This window comes from Varanus komodoensis, unplaced genomic scaffold (genome assembly GCF_004798865.1).
Source record: "Varanus komodoensis strain SLA01 unplaced genomic scaffold, ASM479886v1 scaffold5, whole genome shotgun sequence".
Lineage (NCBI taxonomy): Eukaryota > Metazoa > Chordata > Lepidosauria > Squamata > Varanidae > Varanus > Varanus komodoensis.
The window spans coordinates 29,932,609-29,951,627 of NW_025336087.1; the positions used below are offsets into that span (position 1 = coordinate 29,932,609).

The following is a 19,019-nucleotide window of genomic DNA, read 5'->3' on the forward strand; positions in this document are numbered from 1 at the left end:
GTTCTACACTAAAGAAATATGAAAAATCAGAATGTTTTCTCTAATGGATGTGTAATCCATTTTAATTTTTAGTTATTGTTTGGTATCCTGCTAATGTCAGCAGAATTAGGCAAGGGTTTTATCCTTGTTGATTAGACTGTAGTTAACCGGCTGAATTATATATTTTAAAGCTACAGTGCTAATGTGCTTGCTTATGCAGATACATATGTGTACATGCATGCACACTGAGGAAAAATGAGTTATGAACTTTTGCTACAGAAACTAAATGCATAATTTTGCATATTCCATATTACATATGATCTGTACAAAATTTGGCAACTCTATTCTGAAGAATGAGAAGGTATTCTTCTCACATACTTGAAAGCAAGGGTTTATACAGTGAATATATGCATATTTTCATAAATTAACAGTTTAACTTAAATTAGAAGTGGTGTATTGGTTAGAGTGATGGACTGGTGACCTGGAAGATCCAGGTTTATTTATTTATCTGATTTATATCCTGCCTTTTTCCTACAAAGGGCTCAAGGCAGCTTACATCATTTTCCTCCTCCATCTTATCCCCACAACAACAACCCTGTGAGGTAGGTTGGGCTGAGAGTCTGTGACTGGCGCAAAGTCATCCAGTTGGCTCCATGGTTGAGCAAGGACTAGATCCCAGATCGCCTGAGTCCCAGTCCCATGCTCTTAACCACTACACCACACTGGCTCTTCAAGTTCTCACTTGGCCATGAAGTTCACTGAATGACTGGGCCAGTCACTCCCAGCCTAACTTACCTCACAGGACTGCTGTTGTGAGAATAAAATAGAGCTATGTAGGTTGCCTTGTGTTTCTTACAAAAAAGGTGGGATTTAAGGCAATGTAATAATAATAATAGTACAGTGGCAGCAGTTTGTGTGAGCTGCACTGAGTGGATGCACTGAGTGCCATTTTTGGTAGGAATGTAGGGTACAAATAAAAAAGATCCACACAATTTAAAACCAAGGATCCTAAACCTGTAACATTTGTATTTGCTTCAAGATGAAGGCAGTTTCTGTAGCTGCAAATTACAAGCACGCTTGATCCTAACCAGCAACATGTTACTAAACATATACCTCTTCTGATTATTAACACTCACCCCTATGCTGCTGATTTCTGATCCCAGGACAGGGCGATCAGATGTTGAAGATTCTGACCTTGTCTTTGAGAGTTTTACTCGTTCTGCAATCTAGAAATGGAGGAAACCCCATCACAACAATTAATGAAGTATGTGCTGTGTGTAGCTTTGTATATCTATGTAAAATACTGGCCCCGTCCACTTTTCACCATTCCCCGTGTTTGGAAATTCTATGTTAAATTGATTAATAAACTGGCATGTCTGTTGTGATGAAGAGAGGCTTAAAATCCTGAGCACTTTATCTCTCTCTGCAGCTCGAGTTTGTAGGCTCACTTAGGATACTTGAAAATTCCCCAGGCACTCTGGCTGATACTTCCCAGTTAATTGTATGCCTGTACAGCTGTGCACAGCAAACACTGCTTCTTCCAGATAATGAGAGGCACAGTGACAATGTACAAGGGCTCACCTTGGCAATGGGAATGTCATTACTGCTGCTACTTGTGCTCAGTTCTCCAGTGCTAGGGTTAATGGGACGGTTTGCAGGAGTGAGACGACTGGGACTTGAAGGGCCAGTTGCCTGGACACTTTGTAAACGTGTCTGCAGTTCTCGAACCTGAAAAAAAACCCCACAGAATATTGTTTCATTTAAGAAAAAATCATTTGCTTTATTTTAGCCCTTGGTCTGGTGAAGTACAGGCTACAGAAGACAAGTTCTGCTTCAGCCTGCAGCTATTGTTTTTAAAGCAAAAACAACTATCATAAAATTCTGGTGCAAAAGCTTTCCACTGATCTTTGAACTGCTACAAAGCATCTTCTTGCATTACTTAGTTGTACCTAAATGGACAATTTAAAAAAGGTAATACGTCTATTATTTGAAGAACAGATGTTCAGGCCAGATTCAATGGGCATTTTGAAAAAAACAACACAAAAAGTTCCTATGAAAGAGAAAATTAGCAGATAATGGAATAGTGGATCCCTGCAATTCTTGGGTGGGGGAATACAAAGGCTTTGTTAGATACAAAACTCTGGCAAAATATGTGAGAAACAAAGGGAAGCAATAACAATACTGGTTACAACAACTGCAATCTCACCAAACCATTAAAATCAGATAAGTAAAATAGTTCTTCCATTTAGCGAGTGTCATATATAAGCAAAATGTTGCTGTTCCACAAGCTGTATCACTGCATTTATATATACATAGTGAGGTGGGTACAAGAATTATTTTACGTAGACTGACTTCACTGAGAAGCTCTCCTCAGCTGCTGACCCCAACATGCACCATGTCAAAGGCAACTTGATATCCAGTAAAATCCATAAATGTGTCCCTCTGGATTGTGGCCAGGGTTTCTAGGAACTGATTTGTGACTTCAACTTCAAGCAGCACAAAGAATGCTTACCACACACACGCTAGATGTAAGCAAAGGTAACTCTAGTAGCCTCACTGTGATTCAAACTTTGCAGTTAAGAAGCACTACTACTACTACTACTAGTAGTAATAATAGGCCCATATGGGACAAATTTATAACTTGAAATTCATGTTAAATTTCCAAATGGTTCCATGTGCATCCACATGAACCTTTGGGCCTGTTCATTTATTACAGTTCAAAGAGAGATCTCAATCCAGAAAGACTGTCAAGTGCATGTACATAATTCTGCTCTTCCCCTTAATGCAGGGCGCAATTATAAATATACAATGCAGCTACAGATTTATCTGAATGTATTACCTCCTGACCATCTGACCTAAAGAACCATTACTCTTAAACAGGTCATGCAACTCAAAAGATAAAGAGTTTATTTAACCACAGTATAGCCCATTTCTTCATTGGTTTCTTTCTTCAGCAGTACCAGGGAAAGGGCAGAAATTCAAGACTCATACTGGCTTCAGATTTATCTCCAGAATTTAACAAGTGTTCTCTTCACTGGTGAGAGATTGATTACTCACACTGAATGGAGAATTCAGTGTCAATAAAAGATGACTGGAGCAGTAAAAATCAGTGTACAGGGATGAAGGGAGGTAGAAGAGGGAAGGGGCAGTCTTGAACAAAACAGTTGTGCACCACCCAGACAGCTTTGGCTTTTGGGAAATACAGAAATTAAATTAATAACAAGATAAACTTGAGATGTTTAAAAAGCAAAGACATGGAATTTGACTTTGCCACTGTCTTTATTTAAAGTATTTTCATCTCATTCCTTGGCCAAAAAGGTTCCCAAAGAGGCTTACATATAATCAGTCACCTGTCATGGAAAGGTAGGCTGTAGAAATTTTAAAATCAATAAATATAAAACATCCAAGCACTTTATTTGGGGAGCCTTCTCAAGAAACATAAAATGCTTAGATCATGTTGTTCTTCTAGTATTTAAAACATGAAAGATATTTTCCATTTTCCATATTCACAGACATTTTTAAAAGGCGTCTTTAGACTAATCACAGAAAAATGTCTCTCTCAAACCACAAAAGTTTCATAAAATAAGTACTCCTTCAAGCTGAATTAAAAGGAAAACCTTTTAAAGTTTGACACATATCTCCATGATAATTCTCAATATTATGATCTTTATATAAACACTTATTCACCTCATCCTCCCCAACTGACTTCTTGGAAGAATTGTGAACAAAAAGCCATTGAAACCTGTCTAACAGTGACTGCCAGTCACAAAGGCACACCATAAAGCAAAATATATGATGGAAAAGCATCATGAATAATATTTAGATCACATTTAGGGACAGAAATGTTGCTTAGGAAAACATCAAAAATAGGAATATGAGTAAATAACAAATGCTTCACTTCAGAACCAAGGCCAACTAGAAGAGTGAGAAAGTAGTGGGAGAGGGGTTAGAGGAAGATCTGTATGGCTAAACTTGGATTTGCTTCCCCAACCTGGTAGTGCTGGGTTCCATTTAAAAAGCAAAAGTTATCTGAGGATGAGGAGTACCCCCCCCCCCCCCCGCGGCCCATGGTTTACCTCCTTGAAGACTGGTCTCCAACTTCACTTTTTCCATAGCCTATTATGAAACCGAGTCAGGCTGGCAAAAAAGGTACTTTTTGGGTAATGCTTCGAGCAAGGCAGTCTTTGGCCTTTTGTGGGCCTTTGGCCAAGTGAACTTCACTCAGGCTGACAAGCTCCAGCTAATAATTGCAGCCAAACCAGCCATTTCCCTGCTTTGGACCAAAAGAGTCACAGGCAGCAGCAAGAAGGAACAGCAGCTGCCACTTTCTCCCTGAGCCTAGCAGACAGATAACTGAAAGAACTCTCAGGCTGGTAAGAAACTAGTAGCCACAAGGAGAGTGGAATGGAAGGAGGAAGAGAAGAAGCAGGCACTGGAAGTGAGAAAGAGCCACAGCAGCAGAAGCCACTGCTTTCACCTGTGCCCACAGGTGGGTAAAAGAGAAAGCAAGCAAAGAGCCAGGCAGGGAAGATGTATCCACCCACCTGGAAAAGGGAACTGCAGGCGGAGTGGGGACCCCAGGTGAGGCTGACGAAGCTCCTCATGAAGCACAAACTAAGGTTTCCCTCATTGTGCTCTGAGGACTGAGTTGGTTTTATTTATTAGATTTATATCTCACCCTTTTTCTTACAAAGAACTCAGAAAGGTTTTTATAATACTCCTCCCCCTGCTCTGAATCATATCCCTGCAACAACTTTGTGAGGTAGGTTGGGCTTAAAGTCTGTGACTGGACCAAAGTCACTCAACTGTCTCCATGGCTGAAAGGGGACTAGAACCTTGAATCCCTGCCCTACACACTTAACCACTATACCACACTGATCAGGCTTTGGCTGACCTGGTTAGCTCATTTGCTGGTGCACATCTCAGCAGAAGTCTGGCACTGTAATCCCTGATTTCTGGAATTTCTGGCAGACAAGCAATTGGAAGAAGAAGGTTTAATACTCTTCCTTTAGTCTATCTTATTATGTACTTCATTTTGTATCTAAATAGTTTTCATCTTATGATTTACACTCTATTTTTAAGGTTTTCATGTTTTGTGAGTCTTCAAGAAAGTGTTGACTGTTGGGCAGTACATTAATGTACATCAATGTACCACCCAACTAATAAAACTAAAACTAAATTTAATGCCTTTTTGCTTTTGAAAAAATGGACCTCCCACCTTCACAACTGAGGATTTAAACATAAAGTCCTTCAATTGTCCACTGTCATCTCTAATTGTGGCCTCTAACTGCTTGAAACTGTGAACTAGAATTGAAGATATTATAATGGGTAGACCAAACAAAACAGTGCAAAATAGCTAAGTTGACATCTTAGCTAAGCTAAGTACACATCAGATAACCTTTAGAAGATTTTTCCAATTCTTCTATACTTTGACCTAGATCAGGGGTCTCAAACTCAACTGACCTGGGGGCCGCTGGAAGTAGAGTCTGGGTGAGGCTGGGCCGCATCAAGTATTCCACCACCACGGTGGTGGTGGGCCGCTCATCCCGCGGCCGGCCCGGGCGCCGCCAGCACTTTGAAGGCCGCAGGACCCCTCCCCCATGCCCCGCCCGTCCCGGCAATTGGCCCGCGGGCTGCGAGTTTGAGACCCCTGACCTAGATATTGACCATTCACATTTTGATAATTTCAAAAAAGAAGAGGCAGGAAAAATTATACAAATTGGAATGGAAACAGAGTGAAAGCTTTTTGACCAACACTCCACTAGAGATACCGAAGATCTGATTTTGGTGCTTCCTGTGAGGACAATCCATCAAATTCATATGACAATTTGTTACCATATGTGTTAATGGTTTCTTTGTTCAGAAGTTCTGAGGTTGGAGAGTGAAAGTACTTCAACACAAGGAAACCTGATTCTTGCAATTAACATAGCAGAGGAACTATGTAAGTTAAAGGAAGAGAGCCAGAGAGCACAAGCAAACTGGAAAGATGAATTCTACTGAAATGGGGGAGGCAGTGTGTAGATGGAATGCAGTGCACAAGTCTGGCTGCAGGGCTGGAGAGAAGAGATATTATTTTTCACTGCATAAATGTATGTTGCTGTAAAGAATTTCAAAAAAGAAGTTCTTATTTTCCATGCCAAAATAGTTAGCTGGGAAAATGAATGGAGGGTGTGTTTTGTAGATACTGTAATCTGTTAAACAGAAAAAGAAACCGAAGAGAAAAATATTTACAGACAAAGGTAAATATGGAAGCAAGATTACCTTGCTTATGCCCAAATTAAAAGTGTGAGTGAAGCTCTTCTGAGCATAGAGCTAGACAGCTAAGCAAAAACTCTGTGAGGAGACTTCCTGCAATGATATCTCTTGGTACAGCCAATATCCCAGTGTAGGTGGCCAGTTATGAGCATCCCACTGTATACCAGTGACTGCACTAGCTTGTTATTACCTTCTAGGAGCAATTCAAGTTGTTTATACAAGGTGTTAAGGAATTGATACAATCAACCTGTAAAGCAATTTCTTATTCATTATAAATTTGAAGATGGCTCAGGCCTAGTAGACTCTGGTAGGCCCATGTGACTACTGGTGGGCTTGCAACCTAGCAAGGAACACTTGTCAGTACAGACAGAACGAAGTGGCACATCCACAGAGGGCTCATGTCCTGAACCAGGTGCTATTGTTCAGGAGATACAATCAGTGCCAGGGGACAGGGGTCTGCTGGTAGCCCCTAGTACTTTCAGAAATGATAGCACGGAGATTGCCAAGCAACTGTTCAGGGACTAAAAATACAGTGAGAATATCTTCATATTGCCTCAGGCCAAGCTAATTAGGTCACAGACAGAGACTCCAATCTGCTGTTCATCAGCTCTGGAATCCTCTTTCCAAAGAGACTCACTGATTCCCAACTGAGTATTGTCTAGTCTCAGTAGAATAAATTTTATTCAGACTAGGCCTGACCTGTTTTATTTTGAAGGCCAGACTTAAATTGGTAGAGACTGAGGCCTATCATGCCTTAGTTATGTTAATTGGACATTAAAGAGATTGTTTAGACAATCCTAAACCCTAATCCATTGCTCTGCAAGCCTTTAGAATGACAGTGATAGATAATCAAATAGAGCAGAGTGGTGATCCAAATGAAGAGAACTGAGAAAGAAGAAATTAACTCCAAGATATGACCTTGAAGGACAAAGTAACTAGGAATATACTTCATAGAGGATTTTTTAAAAAAGTTTCTTTTATAGTGTGAGGTGGAAGAGGAGTGTCAGAGTAACAGTACCAGGTTATTTAAAAAGCAACCAGAGCTCTGAAGAAATTTTAATGAAAAGAAGTACCAGAAAACTTAACTGAATGTATCAGTTGGTAAAACAAATGAGTTAAATTGGAACAAGAGCCCTAAATGATTATAATGTGAAGAAATCACAGATGATGGGTCTGAAATACACTACTACAATACCATTTGTACTGAAGAAAGAGAAAAGATATGAGTGTCAGTATACTTGAGGGAGGCTGAGAGCTCTAATTATTAAACAGGAGGAAACTTAAATTCTAGATAGTGGAATTAAATCACCAGAGCAACTAATACCATTTCTTAGCTTTTAAAAGGGCCACGAGACTCCCTCTGTCTGACATAACCTCAGAGGTCAGCTGCCTCATGGGAAATGCCTCCTTGAAGCCCAAAGAGGTTGCTAGTTCCTATATCTATGTCCTCCTGTTGACTGACTGATAACAGTGATGTAGCCTTGAACAGAGTATAGTGCGGATAATAAACAATTAAACTATTTGATATATTATTCTGTCCAAGGCTACAAATGTGAATTACAATTTTTAACATGATTTGAGTCCAATGGAAGTAAATAATGATGAATTTAACCTTTGGTATTTTTTATTAGAAGTACAGTTCATGGCCTATAGATTCTGCCTTTTGAGACCACCTTTGTCATATAGCAAGAGGGAACAATTTTATACTGACAGCTGAATACTGAGAAGCACCCACAGAAAATGAGATCAGGCAACAACTCTGATGAAAATAAGAGTTTCAGAGGTGACTTGGAAGATAGTATTTATTTATTTATTTAAAACATTTCTATGCCGCCCCATTCGCCAAAGCCTCGGGGCGGCTCACAACATAAAATTAAAATATAATACATTCAGAATATAAAACAATGACTAGATAGTAATGACTAGATTTGCTTCTTCAAGAATATGAGATTGAAATATTGAACTGTGGAATTTTATTTTAAATACAGGAGCATGCATTAATTGGTTTGCAGCCATGTTTTTATCATGCAATGAAAAGTCAGCAGGTACCAGGTATCCGATGGTACCAGGTTTCCCTGGTGAGAATATTCAAAAGCAATGGTCTCTTGCAAGGTATTTCATGTCTGTGCTTCAGCTGTGAAAAGGACAGAGACTAGGTACTAAAAATAAACAAGATCCATCTGCTTTAGTTTCCTTAATGATTTGCAGCTAAAACTGGTGGCAAACCAGTGATTTTTTACTCTTCCAAGTTTCTATGGCTTGGCACGGGTCATGTGACGGGTCAGTGAGGGATGCCTGTTGACCACTCATTTAATGGATTTAAGGTATATGCAAGCATCTTGAATTGACCCTGACAAAGAGGCAACCAGCAAAGGTGGTATAATTCCAGAGTTACATGCTGCATCCTGACAGCTCCAGTCAACATCCTGACAAGAACACTTCTGCACACTTTTCACGAATATATTACAGTACTCCAACAGAATTTTAGAAAGGTATGAATAACCAACTCTCCAGACAATGTACAAACTTCAACTGAAAAAACACCAATGTTTCTCAATACTACCCTATGAGAATCTGGGAGCAATACTGGATCAAGGAACATCCACAAGCTGCTTACTGTACTGTAAGCGTACACCATTCTAAGATAGGTTATACATCAGGGGTGGGGAACATGTGGCCCTTCAGGAGTTGGATTGCAACTCCCATCATCTCTCATCATAAGCTATTGTGTCTAGGTATTAGGAAAGCTGCAGTCCGCCAACTTCTACAGTGCCACACATTCCTTATTTCCATTGTACATCTAGGGATGACTGTAACCTGGTTGCACAACAGGGTGGGTATCTGTGGAATCCAGATGGTCTGATTCCCACAATCAACTGTACTTCTGTCTTATTAGGATAGATTCCTACCCTCACTAAGATCTGATGAAAAATTGAGATAGAGCTTGGCAGCCTACTGATGATACCTCAAAGCTAAGTCTGTAAATGTTCTCCAGTGGTTTCATATTGATGTCAAGAAGTAAAAGAAACAAAATGTGACTCTGTTGAGTACCAGAAGCTAATGGACAAAGGACAAAAAAAGCTTCCTAGCAATATTCTCCAGAACCTTCAGAAAAGCCCAACTGCACAAAAATTCCAGCCCCACTCCAGCAAGACAATAAAAAAATAACATGGTTAGTCTGATGTTATGTAAAATAATACTTTCACATGTATATAATTGTAAATATAGTACAAACTTGAAAATGCATATGCCAAAAGTCATGTGTTCCATTGTTCCTAATATATAAAACGCCTAAACTTGGGTAGAAGAGCTCCTAAACTTGGTTCTAACAAATAATTATTGCTAAATAATTGCTAAAATATTTTAATCATTATTTCCAAAATATTTTTGGCAATAAACTAGCAAAATCAACATTTGCAACATCAAAATGAATAGAGAAGCCCAACAAAATTGTGATTTCTGTTAATTAGAAGAGAAACATAGTTCTTACTCTAACATTTTTTAAGTAAAATGTCATTCTGAATCTGAACACTAGTTTTAAGACTCCCTGATCTATTCAAAATATTATGTGGAATAGTAATATTTCTGTGAACCTTAATGTATGGATTCTTTGGATACATTTCTTTGGATTTACTATTCATGAAGGACGGATAGATTAGTTGCTTGGAAGAAAAGAGTCCACATTTGTTTTCTCTTATGTTAAGCCAAAGTCATTTGACTCTCTCCCATTCCCAGCATATAACAAGTCTGTTATACTTAATCTGAGGAAAACATAGCACCAGCATGATAGGGTGAAAGTTCACAATGTAGAAATTTAGGCCTTGTCTACACTGCATTTGGTGTACTCAATTTTACTTTGTAGTTTAATAGTAATCTATACAACTGGAACATGTTTTTAATCCCTCATCAGAGAGACGATATATTGACACAGACTTTCACTGTATTGGTCTTATGAAGTGGCTTTTGAGTATCATTCTTTGCAGTCTTCACAGTTCCGAAACCAAATCACATACCCACCAATATAGTATAACACTAACCTAAAGAGGATAGGCTTAAGCAGAGTGTTCAGACACATCATATGTTATGCATCTGATTTAAAAATGCATGCTCCAGTAATCTCCCACCCATAGGCTGAATCAACACAATCAGAATGCCAAAATCCCCTTGCTATTAACTTATATAAGTTCATATAGGTAACAAAGAAACCTTTCCTGCAATACATTAAAATTCACTAAGTACCCCTTCTCCCAAGTGCAACTCAACTATATAAGTCTGATAACTCATCCAAAATATCTCTGTCTTAAACTCTGACAAGCCAGACAGGGAAGGCACTGATAATGCCTCTTTTTATGCCCTTGGGATCTGATTCGGATGGGCAGAAAACACTTAAAAAGAGATCTCTTCTGGTGAATCTTAGAAATCACAGTAGGACATAATGGAAGAGAAACTCAAGGTAAGGTAGGTCGAAGCAGTTTTGTATAACACAGTATAAAACTGCTGAGCATTCTTCTTCAATGTGCTGAAGCTCATGAGATTCAATATATGGATCAAAATAGTTTTTTTTAATGATTTTACAAATCCAAATATATTTCAGGTAACTTGATAATGGAACAAATATTAAACGGATTTCATTAAGGCACATCTCCATATGAACACACCACCACTTAGGTTTGGTAAGAGAGGCATCTGTGTTATACGAATGATTGTAGCACAGACCCATAGAATCAGGGCTTCCTAGGGAGGCTTGCTTGACTTTACCTTTAGGAAACAGCAAAAACTGCTTTTAAGAAAACATTTAAAAACCTTTTGTAAGTGGGATAGCTTAGCTATTTCTTATTTATCTTGTGGCTCTGCTCCTTAAAGTAATTACCCATCAAGTAATGTGATACTTTCAAAGGTTAAACATTATAAAATGTTAGACATTCCACATGTAATATTTCAGTATAGAAGTTACAGAATATCCAGCAGTATTCATCTGATACCATTGCTGCATAAACACCTATATAGCGTTGGTACAAGAGAAGACAAATGGCAGTAAGTTTTGTGACATAACACAAAGGGATACCAGTTGGTCATGACAATACTTCTCAAGTGACTAGGATCATTAATTTGATATGTTTGACTAGAGAGCCAGTGTTGTAGTGGTAAAGAGCATGGGACTGGAACTCAGATGATCTGGGTTCTAGTCCCCGCTCAGCCATGGAGCCAACTGGGTGACTTTGGGCCAGTCACAGACTCTCAGCCCAACCTACCTCACAGGGTTGTTGTTGTGGAGATAAGATGGAGGAGGACATGGAAGCTGCCTTGAGCCCTTTGTAGGAAAAAGGCAGGATATAAATCGATAAATAAATAAAGTTGGTCTATGTTTTTTAGTTGTGGACTCAAACCTTACATAATATCTGTATTGGCAAAGTCAACTAGCATGAAGACATATAATCCATGTAATATATGTCTTGACATGCCGAAGTGACCCATGGTATGGAGAATCTGTGAGTCTTCTAACCTATAACCAACAAAAACTCAAGGTAGACAGTTCAACTAGTGGATGTTCTTTCTTATTACCAGCTGAGGCTGGAAAAAAAAAAAAAGAGATGACTTCTTAGTTTTACTTACTCAACTCTGTTTAAATCCTTTTTGGATTCTTCAGGAAAAATAAAGGGTTTTTAATTTCTTTGATTTAAAACAACTTTGCCTTCTACTGGTTTTTAACTTAAACCACTGAGTTAGCACCTATACCACACTGTATGCTTTCGGCCTAATTCTTCTTTGGCTTATATGATAACTATAGGATGACTTTTTATCCAAGCTAATCTCATAATGCAACACACATCCTACACAGTAGAACAAAGTAAAGGGAGAACAGAACAAATTGAGACTTTGACCATGGGATTTAACATCATACTTCTGCTTCTTGGACTAATTATTCCTGCATTCATACATAACATTTTAATGGTTTCAATTTTTACAGTGAACCTTCCTAATAGTTTTGATTAGCATATGCTACAGAGATTTTACAAACAAACACACCATGCAATCATTTACCAAGCAGTGATCAGTTCTTGTATTTACCCAAAGAAAACAAAACCATTTTCTATCTGTAGCAAATAACTCCAATAAGGAGATTGCTTTCTTTTCATATGGCTACTTTGGACAGCGGTAAAACTATATTATGAGCACCCTACAGAAATAAGTAATTACCTCATTTACTAATGACCTGTGAGAGATAAAAATCCATACACATGTCATTTCTTAGTTATTGCACTGCAAAGCAGCACAATCTGTTAACTGAATGCATTAAATATCTAATTTAATTAAACCTCTAACAAGCCTCTGAAACCCTACTGAGAGCACTTTGTTTGATTACAGACATTGGGCTGAAGTAACAACCCTATTGATCTGCTCAGCTTCAACTTCTTTTCTCTACCCAATTTAATGTGTGTAGAACAAAAACTGAGTTTTAGCAAGGGCTCCTTCCTCACTCTCTAGGGAAATAATATGAAGTGACTTTTGGTTCAGGGTTGCATATATAAAATATTTAGTAGGTCAAGGAAAACATTTATTTATATGGCAGTTATTGACAGTATTACAAATGCAAATAAGCTCCCTAGTGCTCACCATTACAGTGTGGCTGACATGGACATCTGTAATAAACAGACTCCTCCAGGGGGAAATAAACTCACTATTTACCAAATTAGCATATGGTTTAGAGCACAAGACTTGGCTTTTTTATAATAAAACTGAAAGAAAAAGGCAGAAAATAATGTTCCGTTCTCTGTTTAATGATCTGGAGACTCACCCTTCATATGCTGTGTTATATTCCAAATCTTAATGGTCAACACTTCAGCTATTATTACACTTCTGCAGTGGTATTTGTGGAACTGTGAATTCTAATAGAGGCTTTTCAGCATCAGCACCCCTCCTGATTAGGCCTGCTGTGATTTTTGCAACATGATTTTGGTATGCAAACATATATGGATATTTGGAAGACAACAGCATTAAAGACTTAATTACAAAGCTCCCCTTCTACCTGACTCCTGTGGTACAAGCATATTGTAGTAAATAAAACATATCTAGTTTATTTCCATGCCACATTTTTAGCTCTAAATAATTTCATTCAGCTTCTTTATCTGCTGCACCCACTGTTTTTTCATAATCATTGTTTAGTGATTAAGTCTCAACAGGGCACCTAGCAGATGTCATTCATAGGCAGTGAGAAGACAGGCCTACATAAGAGGGCTAATTTATCCATTCTTATTAAGAATAGCTGTTCAATATCACAACAGAAGAAAGACGCTCTGATAAGCAACTGAGAAAGGAACTACGTGGGGCAGTAAATGGCAGAGGAACAAAATGTAAGAACCCCAGAAAACCCTCCACATGTACATTCTTCAGCCTAAGTAATGTACCAACAGCTGACACACAGGGCCATTAAAGAGCTATAAACTTAGATGAAAACAGAGCAGTCCCTTTCAGGAATAGATCAAATCCCAAGTAGAATCCAAAGACTCTTAAAAAACTTAAAGACACAGATCTGAATTAAACCTCATAAAAGCTCGTGATAAATTTATTCCAACTACTAGGTCTTCACCTTCTAAAACAAACAGAAAAATATTTGCTTAATAGATTTATATATTACGGTGCATATACTCACAAGGCAAATTACAACATACTTTAAAATAGAAAATAAATAAGCAAGTATAAGAATTTTTCAGTACAATAATATGGCTGGAGCTAAAAGAAAGTCCTTAAATATAAATGAGTTAGAGTCTCTGGAATCATCAGCATCTGGCCTTGCCTCAGGATTAAGTCCAAGAAACAAAGACTAGGTGACTCAGTCCATTTTGGTAGCAAGGTATTGAACTAACAGATAAGCAACAACTGGAAGCTGAAACAGATTCACTGAAGAAGGGCACATTATGTGGTATTTTAAAGGGTCTGGACTAAAGGAGGCCAAATGGAAATTCCACTGTAGATAAGATAGGAATAACTCTACTGACTAAAAGAGCCCAGTACCTAGAAGGAAGTCATTATTTCCTCCATAGCCTAGATGCAGGTCATCCATGGGAAACATGGAAGGAGAAACTATAGGGAGCATGTCGCCCTCCTGCAAAATGAGAGTCATGAAGGTCCAATGTAGCAGCTAAAGTTTTGCTCACGTCTGGTAAAGATAAAAAAGGATGCAGTAACAAGCTCTAAGCTTCTGCATTTTTTTCTGGTGAAGTGGGACTTCTACATACATATACAAACTGTTTCATTAGTTGAACACTCACATTAAGAGTGGGCTGATAAAAACTTTGCTGAGACAGTTTGTGTAGCTGAATAGAACATCAAAATAGCAAACAAGAAAGTCTAATCCCACAAAGAAAAGCACAATACATACACTGAGAAATTATTTTTTGAAGGACAAGTGGAAATATATACAAAGCCACATATATACATAAAAAACCATCTACAAACAAAACCCTCAATGGGTGCTGCTGCTCTATAATATCCTCTAGAGAAATATCTGCTTTATCTACTGAGATATTTATGCATGAGCTTAGAGCTCCCTTATTATCTGTTTTATCTTGCATGCTCCAATTAAGTTCTTGGTATAGGTAACTGTACAGTATCTCAGATATACAAGAAAATACATGCCAAGAATCTCATCTTCCTAGTTCAAATGTTCTTTATATGAGAATGTGATATGGGTCCAGGCAACTCAGGAAAACTCTCGGCACACCCCTTAACTGAGGGATAAAGGAATTTGAAAAAGAAGCCATCAGAATACTCTACTAGGTAAAAGGGATGGAAAACAGTGAATAAAGCAGGAGTAAGGTATGGATGGGAACTAGAGCCTAGGAGTGGAGAACCTGCCCACTTGTAGCTCTTTAATACTGAGTCACTTAAGTGGTCTGTAGCCTACCCTTCTGCGTAATCTGTCTCGTTCTTCTCGGATGGCATTCATGGTAGCCTTGGTTCTATTTAGCTCTTCCTCCTTGTTGCATAGCATTGCTGTGAGGCTCTCATTCTCTTCCCTCAAACCTGCCAGTTCCTTCTCCCATCGCGATCTCTCTTCAGCCAGATTTGGATACAAGTCCCGTCCTAGCACACCTTCAATCTCTTCAACTGTCTGTAAAACAGAAAAGATTCCACAACAGTTCACCACTGAATACATTATATACATTCTAACTTGTTATTTTCATTTTTCCAGAGGAAAATTTCATTCAAAAGCAAAATATCATTTTGCTGTAGATATACCATTATTTTTACCTACCATCAACAAGTAAGGTCAAATGTACCACAATAGCTCTTTGGGTGTGTGATAATTTTGTTATTCTTCTACCTATTCATGCTTCAGTATCTTTCACCCATGATGGGATGTGGTGTTGCAGGACAACCCTCACCCCTGACACTCCAAATCTAGTAAGAAAAAATGTTTTCATTCTTATGGCTTTGGGAAGGTCAATTCTACCTGCATTAGAATGACTAAGGAAAAGGAAAAAAACAACATAAAAGGAAATAAAGTACTGGAGGTAGGGTGTCAAAGAAATAATTACTCTTCATTTGTACAGTGCATAGCCAAGAACTTGTTCTTTCCATTTCTTGTGAGAAACAAGTACAGATGGTGAAAAAACAGTATTTTGTGTGTTTTCATAATAGACAAATAGACTCAATTTTCTTAGTACTGCTACTATTAGAGGTCAGTGGACACCCAAGTTCACTAAACTTGGATTGTTAAAAATCTTCTCCCAGCTAAAGTTTCTAGTTTCTTCATTACAACTATTTGTAAACGCATGAAAAATTTTGATTTTGTTTTTAAAGTTGGTTCAGATTTATTTATAAGTCTTTTCTGAAAAGGCAAGCAAATCACTCCAAAAAGCTAGCTAATCAATGGGTTTAGCAAGCAAGGCAGTCACTTTCCATTGCCAGTAGTAACCTTACTGGCTAAGAGGCACCAATCAACTGGAATGGACAGTAAGCAAAGCCCCTGGATAGTGTTTGGTGTCTGAACAACCACCTCCAACAACCCTGGCTCAGGGAAATGGCTAACCTTTTATAGACAACCTGCACACTCAACTTCAGCAGGAGCCAGATTTAATAGAAACTTTCAACCAAGAACCTTTAGGGAGGAATACAGCAGGCAGCCTTACACTGAGCAAGGCCACTGGTTCATTAGATCAGTATTATAAACACTGATTGGAAGTGACTCTCCAGAGGTTCAGGAAGGAATTATTGCAGCAATATGTGAAGATGCAGGGGACTGAACCTGGGTTTTTCTTCATGGAAAACATATGAGCTACCACTGAATTAATGCCCTTTCACTTTCCTCTTTTTGCAGGAAAATCTTTACAAAATGTGTTCTGTAGGGTTGCCCTCAGGAATCCTTTAAACAAGCCAAACCCTTTCGAACAGAATTCCACAGTGATGATGCATTCAACGCTAGCTAAGGAATCCTAACTTTTCTTGTCATGAACAAACAAACAAACCAGCCAACCAACCAATAATTTCACCCGTGCTCCTTGCCAACAAATTCTGATATGTTAGCAGCAACATTTTTGTATTTTGATACTTAACACTTGCAAGTTAAATGCTAAGAGAGGGATGGAGGGAGGACCATAATTCTCCTTTCTTCAATGTGCAACTATGTAGCAAGCTGAGTCCACAAATCCAGGCTGGTTATCTTTCTTTATTTATAATAAAATTATGTGACCAGATGACCTCCAAATAGACTTCCAAACATATGATCAAATAGCGGCCAGTGAAGGTTTTTTAAAATACTCGTAGATTGAACATTATCTGCTAAAATGCCCATACTGTTGGGGAGATAAACAACACATGTTCAAGTGAACATGCCAAAAGGACATCTTCTGGTATACCTGAATCTTGGGGTGAGGAATATGAGCTAACCTTGCCTGAAGAGGCGGCTTCATGCCCTGGCAAGGCCTATCACTGCTGCTGAATCCCCCAAAATGGACAGGTGTCATTGAGGAGGCAGGGACAGAAACCTGGAGTGGTAAAGTGACTCATGTTAACTGTTTTGTCTGTTCTACTCATTTATTCACACTGTTTATATAATGCTTCTCATTTGCATAAATTCCATAGAGTGTTGGACTAGGGACCTGAGAGATCGATTTTAGTCCCCACTCAGGCATTATGCTTATTGGTGACTTTGGGCAGTCACAGACTCTCAACCTAACCTCAGAGGACTGTTGTTCAAAGGATATAAGTAAAGTGGAGAACTATGTAAGCTGGCTTGGGTACCTTGAAAGAGGAAAAAAGGTGAGATATAAATGCAATGTAGTATTAATAGTAGCAGTAGCAGTAGAAATAATATAATACATGCAAGAATACAATATTAGATGATGGTTCCTCAATGAGGGTCAAAGTAACAGCTAAATGAGGGTCAACATAAAAAAGTTTTCCAGTGAAATGCACCTGCACTGAAGCCCAAAATTACTAGAGAGGAGATCATTGTAACAGGCAGGTGAGACCACAAGAAATCCCATTTCTGTGTTGTCGCTGTACAGAAACCCTAAGTCACAGCACAAGCAACAGGTAAGCTTGGCAGTCTGGCAATAGGGGGGTACCTTCCTTGAGATGAACTGTTCCTGAGTTGTACAGGACTCTGTATGTCAATACCAATACCTTAAAAGTAACTTGGTAGCAGCCTGGAAGTCAGTGTAGATCCTTTAGTATGTGTGTCAGAAGGCACCCCTATGAGTGCAGGACAGTACCCCATTCAGTAAACTAGCTACCACATTCTGCATAAGCAGCAGCTTCTGAATGGGCCCCGATGGCACCTGGCCCCAAATCTTATGACGTCATTTGCATAGATATTGAATAAAGACAAAATGGTTCTTTATGAGACCCTACAACAAGCCTGCTAGGTAGCTGATATTAGTCTCCCAATACTATTTTCTTGAACCATCCCTACAGATAGAAGAACAATTCAGAGTCATTCCAGGAGGATACCATGATCAAAGGTATCAAAGCACTCAGGGATGAAGAAACAGTAATGGAGTTGCACTCCCTCTTCTAGTAACGATCATCCTGAGGATGAGCAAGCTGATTCTGTCCCATATGTAGACTGGAATGAGATGCTGTAAATTTCAAAAACATTTGAAGCTGAGTCACCACCACCCACTCATCACTGTGCCCCAAAGAGATCGTTCTCCATCAGGCAGTAGTTATTATAAGCCTTTGAGGGGTTTTCAGGAGTAGATGAACCATTGCCTTTTTAAAGGCAGTAGAGGCATCCTCACAAAATGATGCATGTGCTACTATCTTGACCCACCCAGTCAAAACCCCTTGGCTAGCCTGAATAAATGGTCTGAAACAGTGAGAAAAACAGAACAGCCCTCAAGTTGATTTTTAAAAAGTTACAAGCATTCGTTTTAAAGAAAATGACCAATTTCATTTACATCTTCTTGTGCTAATGTAAGAAGCAGCAAGCCACTAGCATTTATAGAGCACTTTTACTCACTAGGCATTAAAGTACATCAAACATACCGATTAAACTCTGAAATGGGCAAAGATTGCACTCTTCTTAATCAGTTGATATATGAAATAGACTAATGCTTTCATAAACTAAACTAAACAAAGTCACTGTTAACCAGGTAAGTAGCAACCATTAACAAAAACACTGCAGCTCACTGCTTCGTAGTGCCATGCAGCTATATAAATCTACCAGCTTTAGAAGGATGAATCCTGATATAAGGTGTTCACAGTGTACTTCCACTGAAAAGAACAATGGAAGACCTGAACACTAGTGTCAAACACTATGCAGGTCTACAGCCAAAGAC

At 38.7% G+C, this 19,019-nt stretch overlaps 1 protein-coding gene across 2 annotated transcripts in view; it reads right to left on the reverse strand.

Annotated features, from left to right (window-relative positions):
- The window catches only part of MCC (MCC regulator of WNT signaling pathway), a 240,214-nt gene that overhangs the window by 36,133 nt on the left and 185,062 nt on the right, over positions 1-19,019 (reverse strand). For both annotated transcript variants that reach the window (XM_044446082.1, XM_044446083.1), the window contains 3 exons: positions 15,140-15,346; positions 1,561-1,707; positions 1,116-1,205 (listed from right to left, as the gene is read on the reverse strand). In XM_044446082.1, coding sequence (XP_044302017.1) covers positions 1,116-1,205; positions 1,561-1,707; positions 15,140-15,346 — 444 coding nt within the window. The remainder of the gene's footprint in view (positions 1-1,115; positions 1,206-1,560; positions 1,708-15,139; positions 15,347-19,019) is intronic.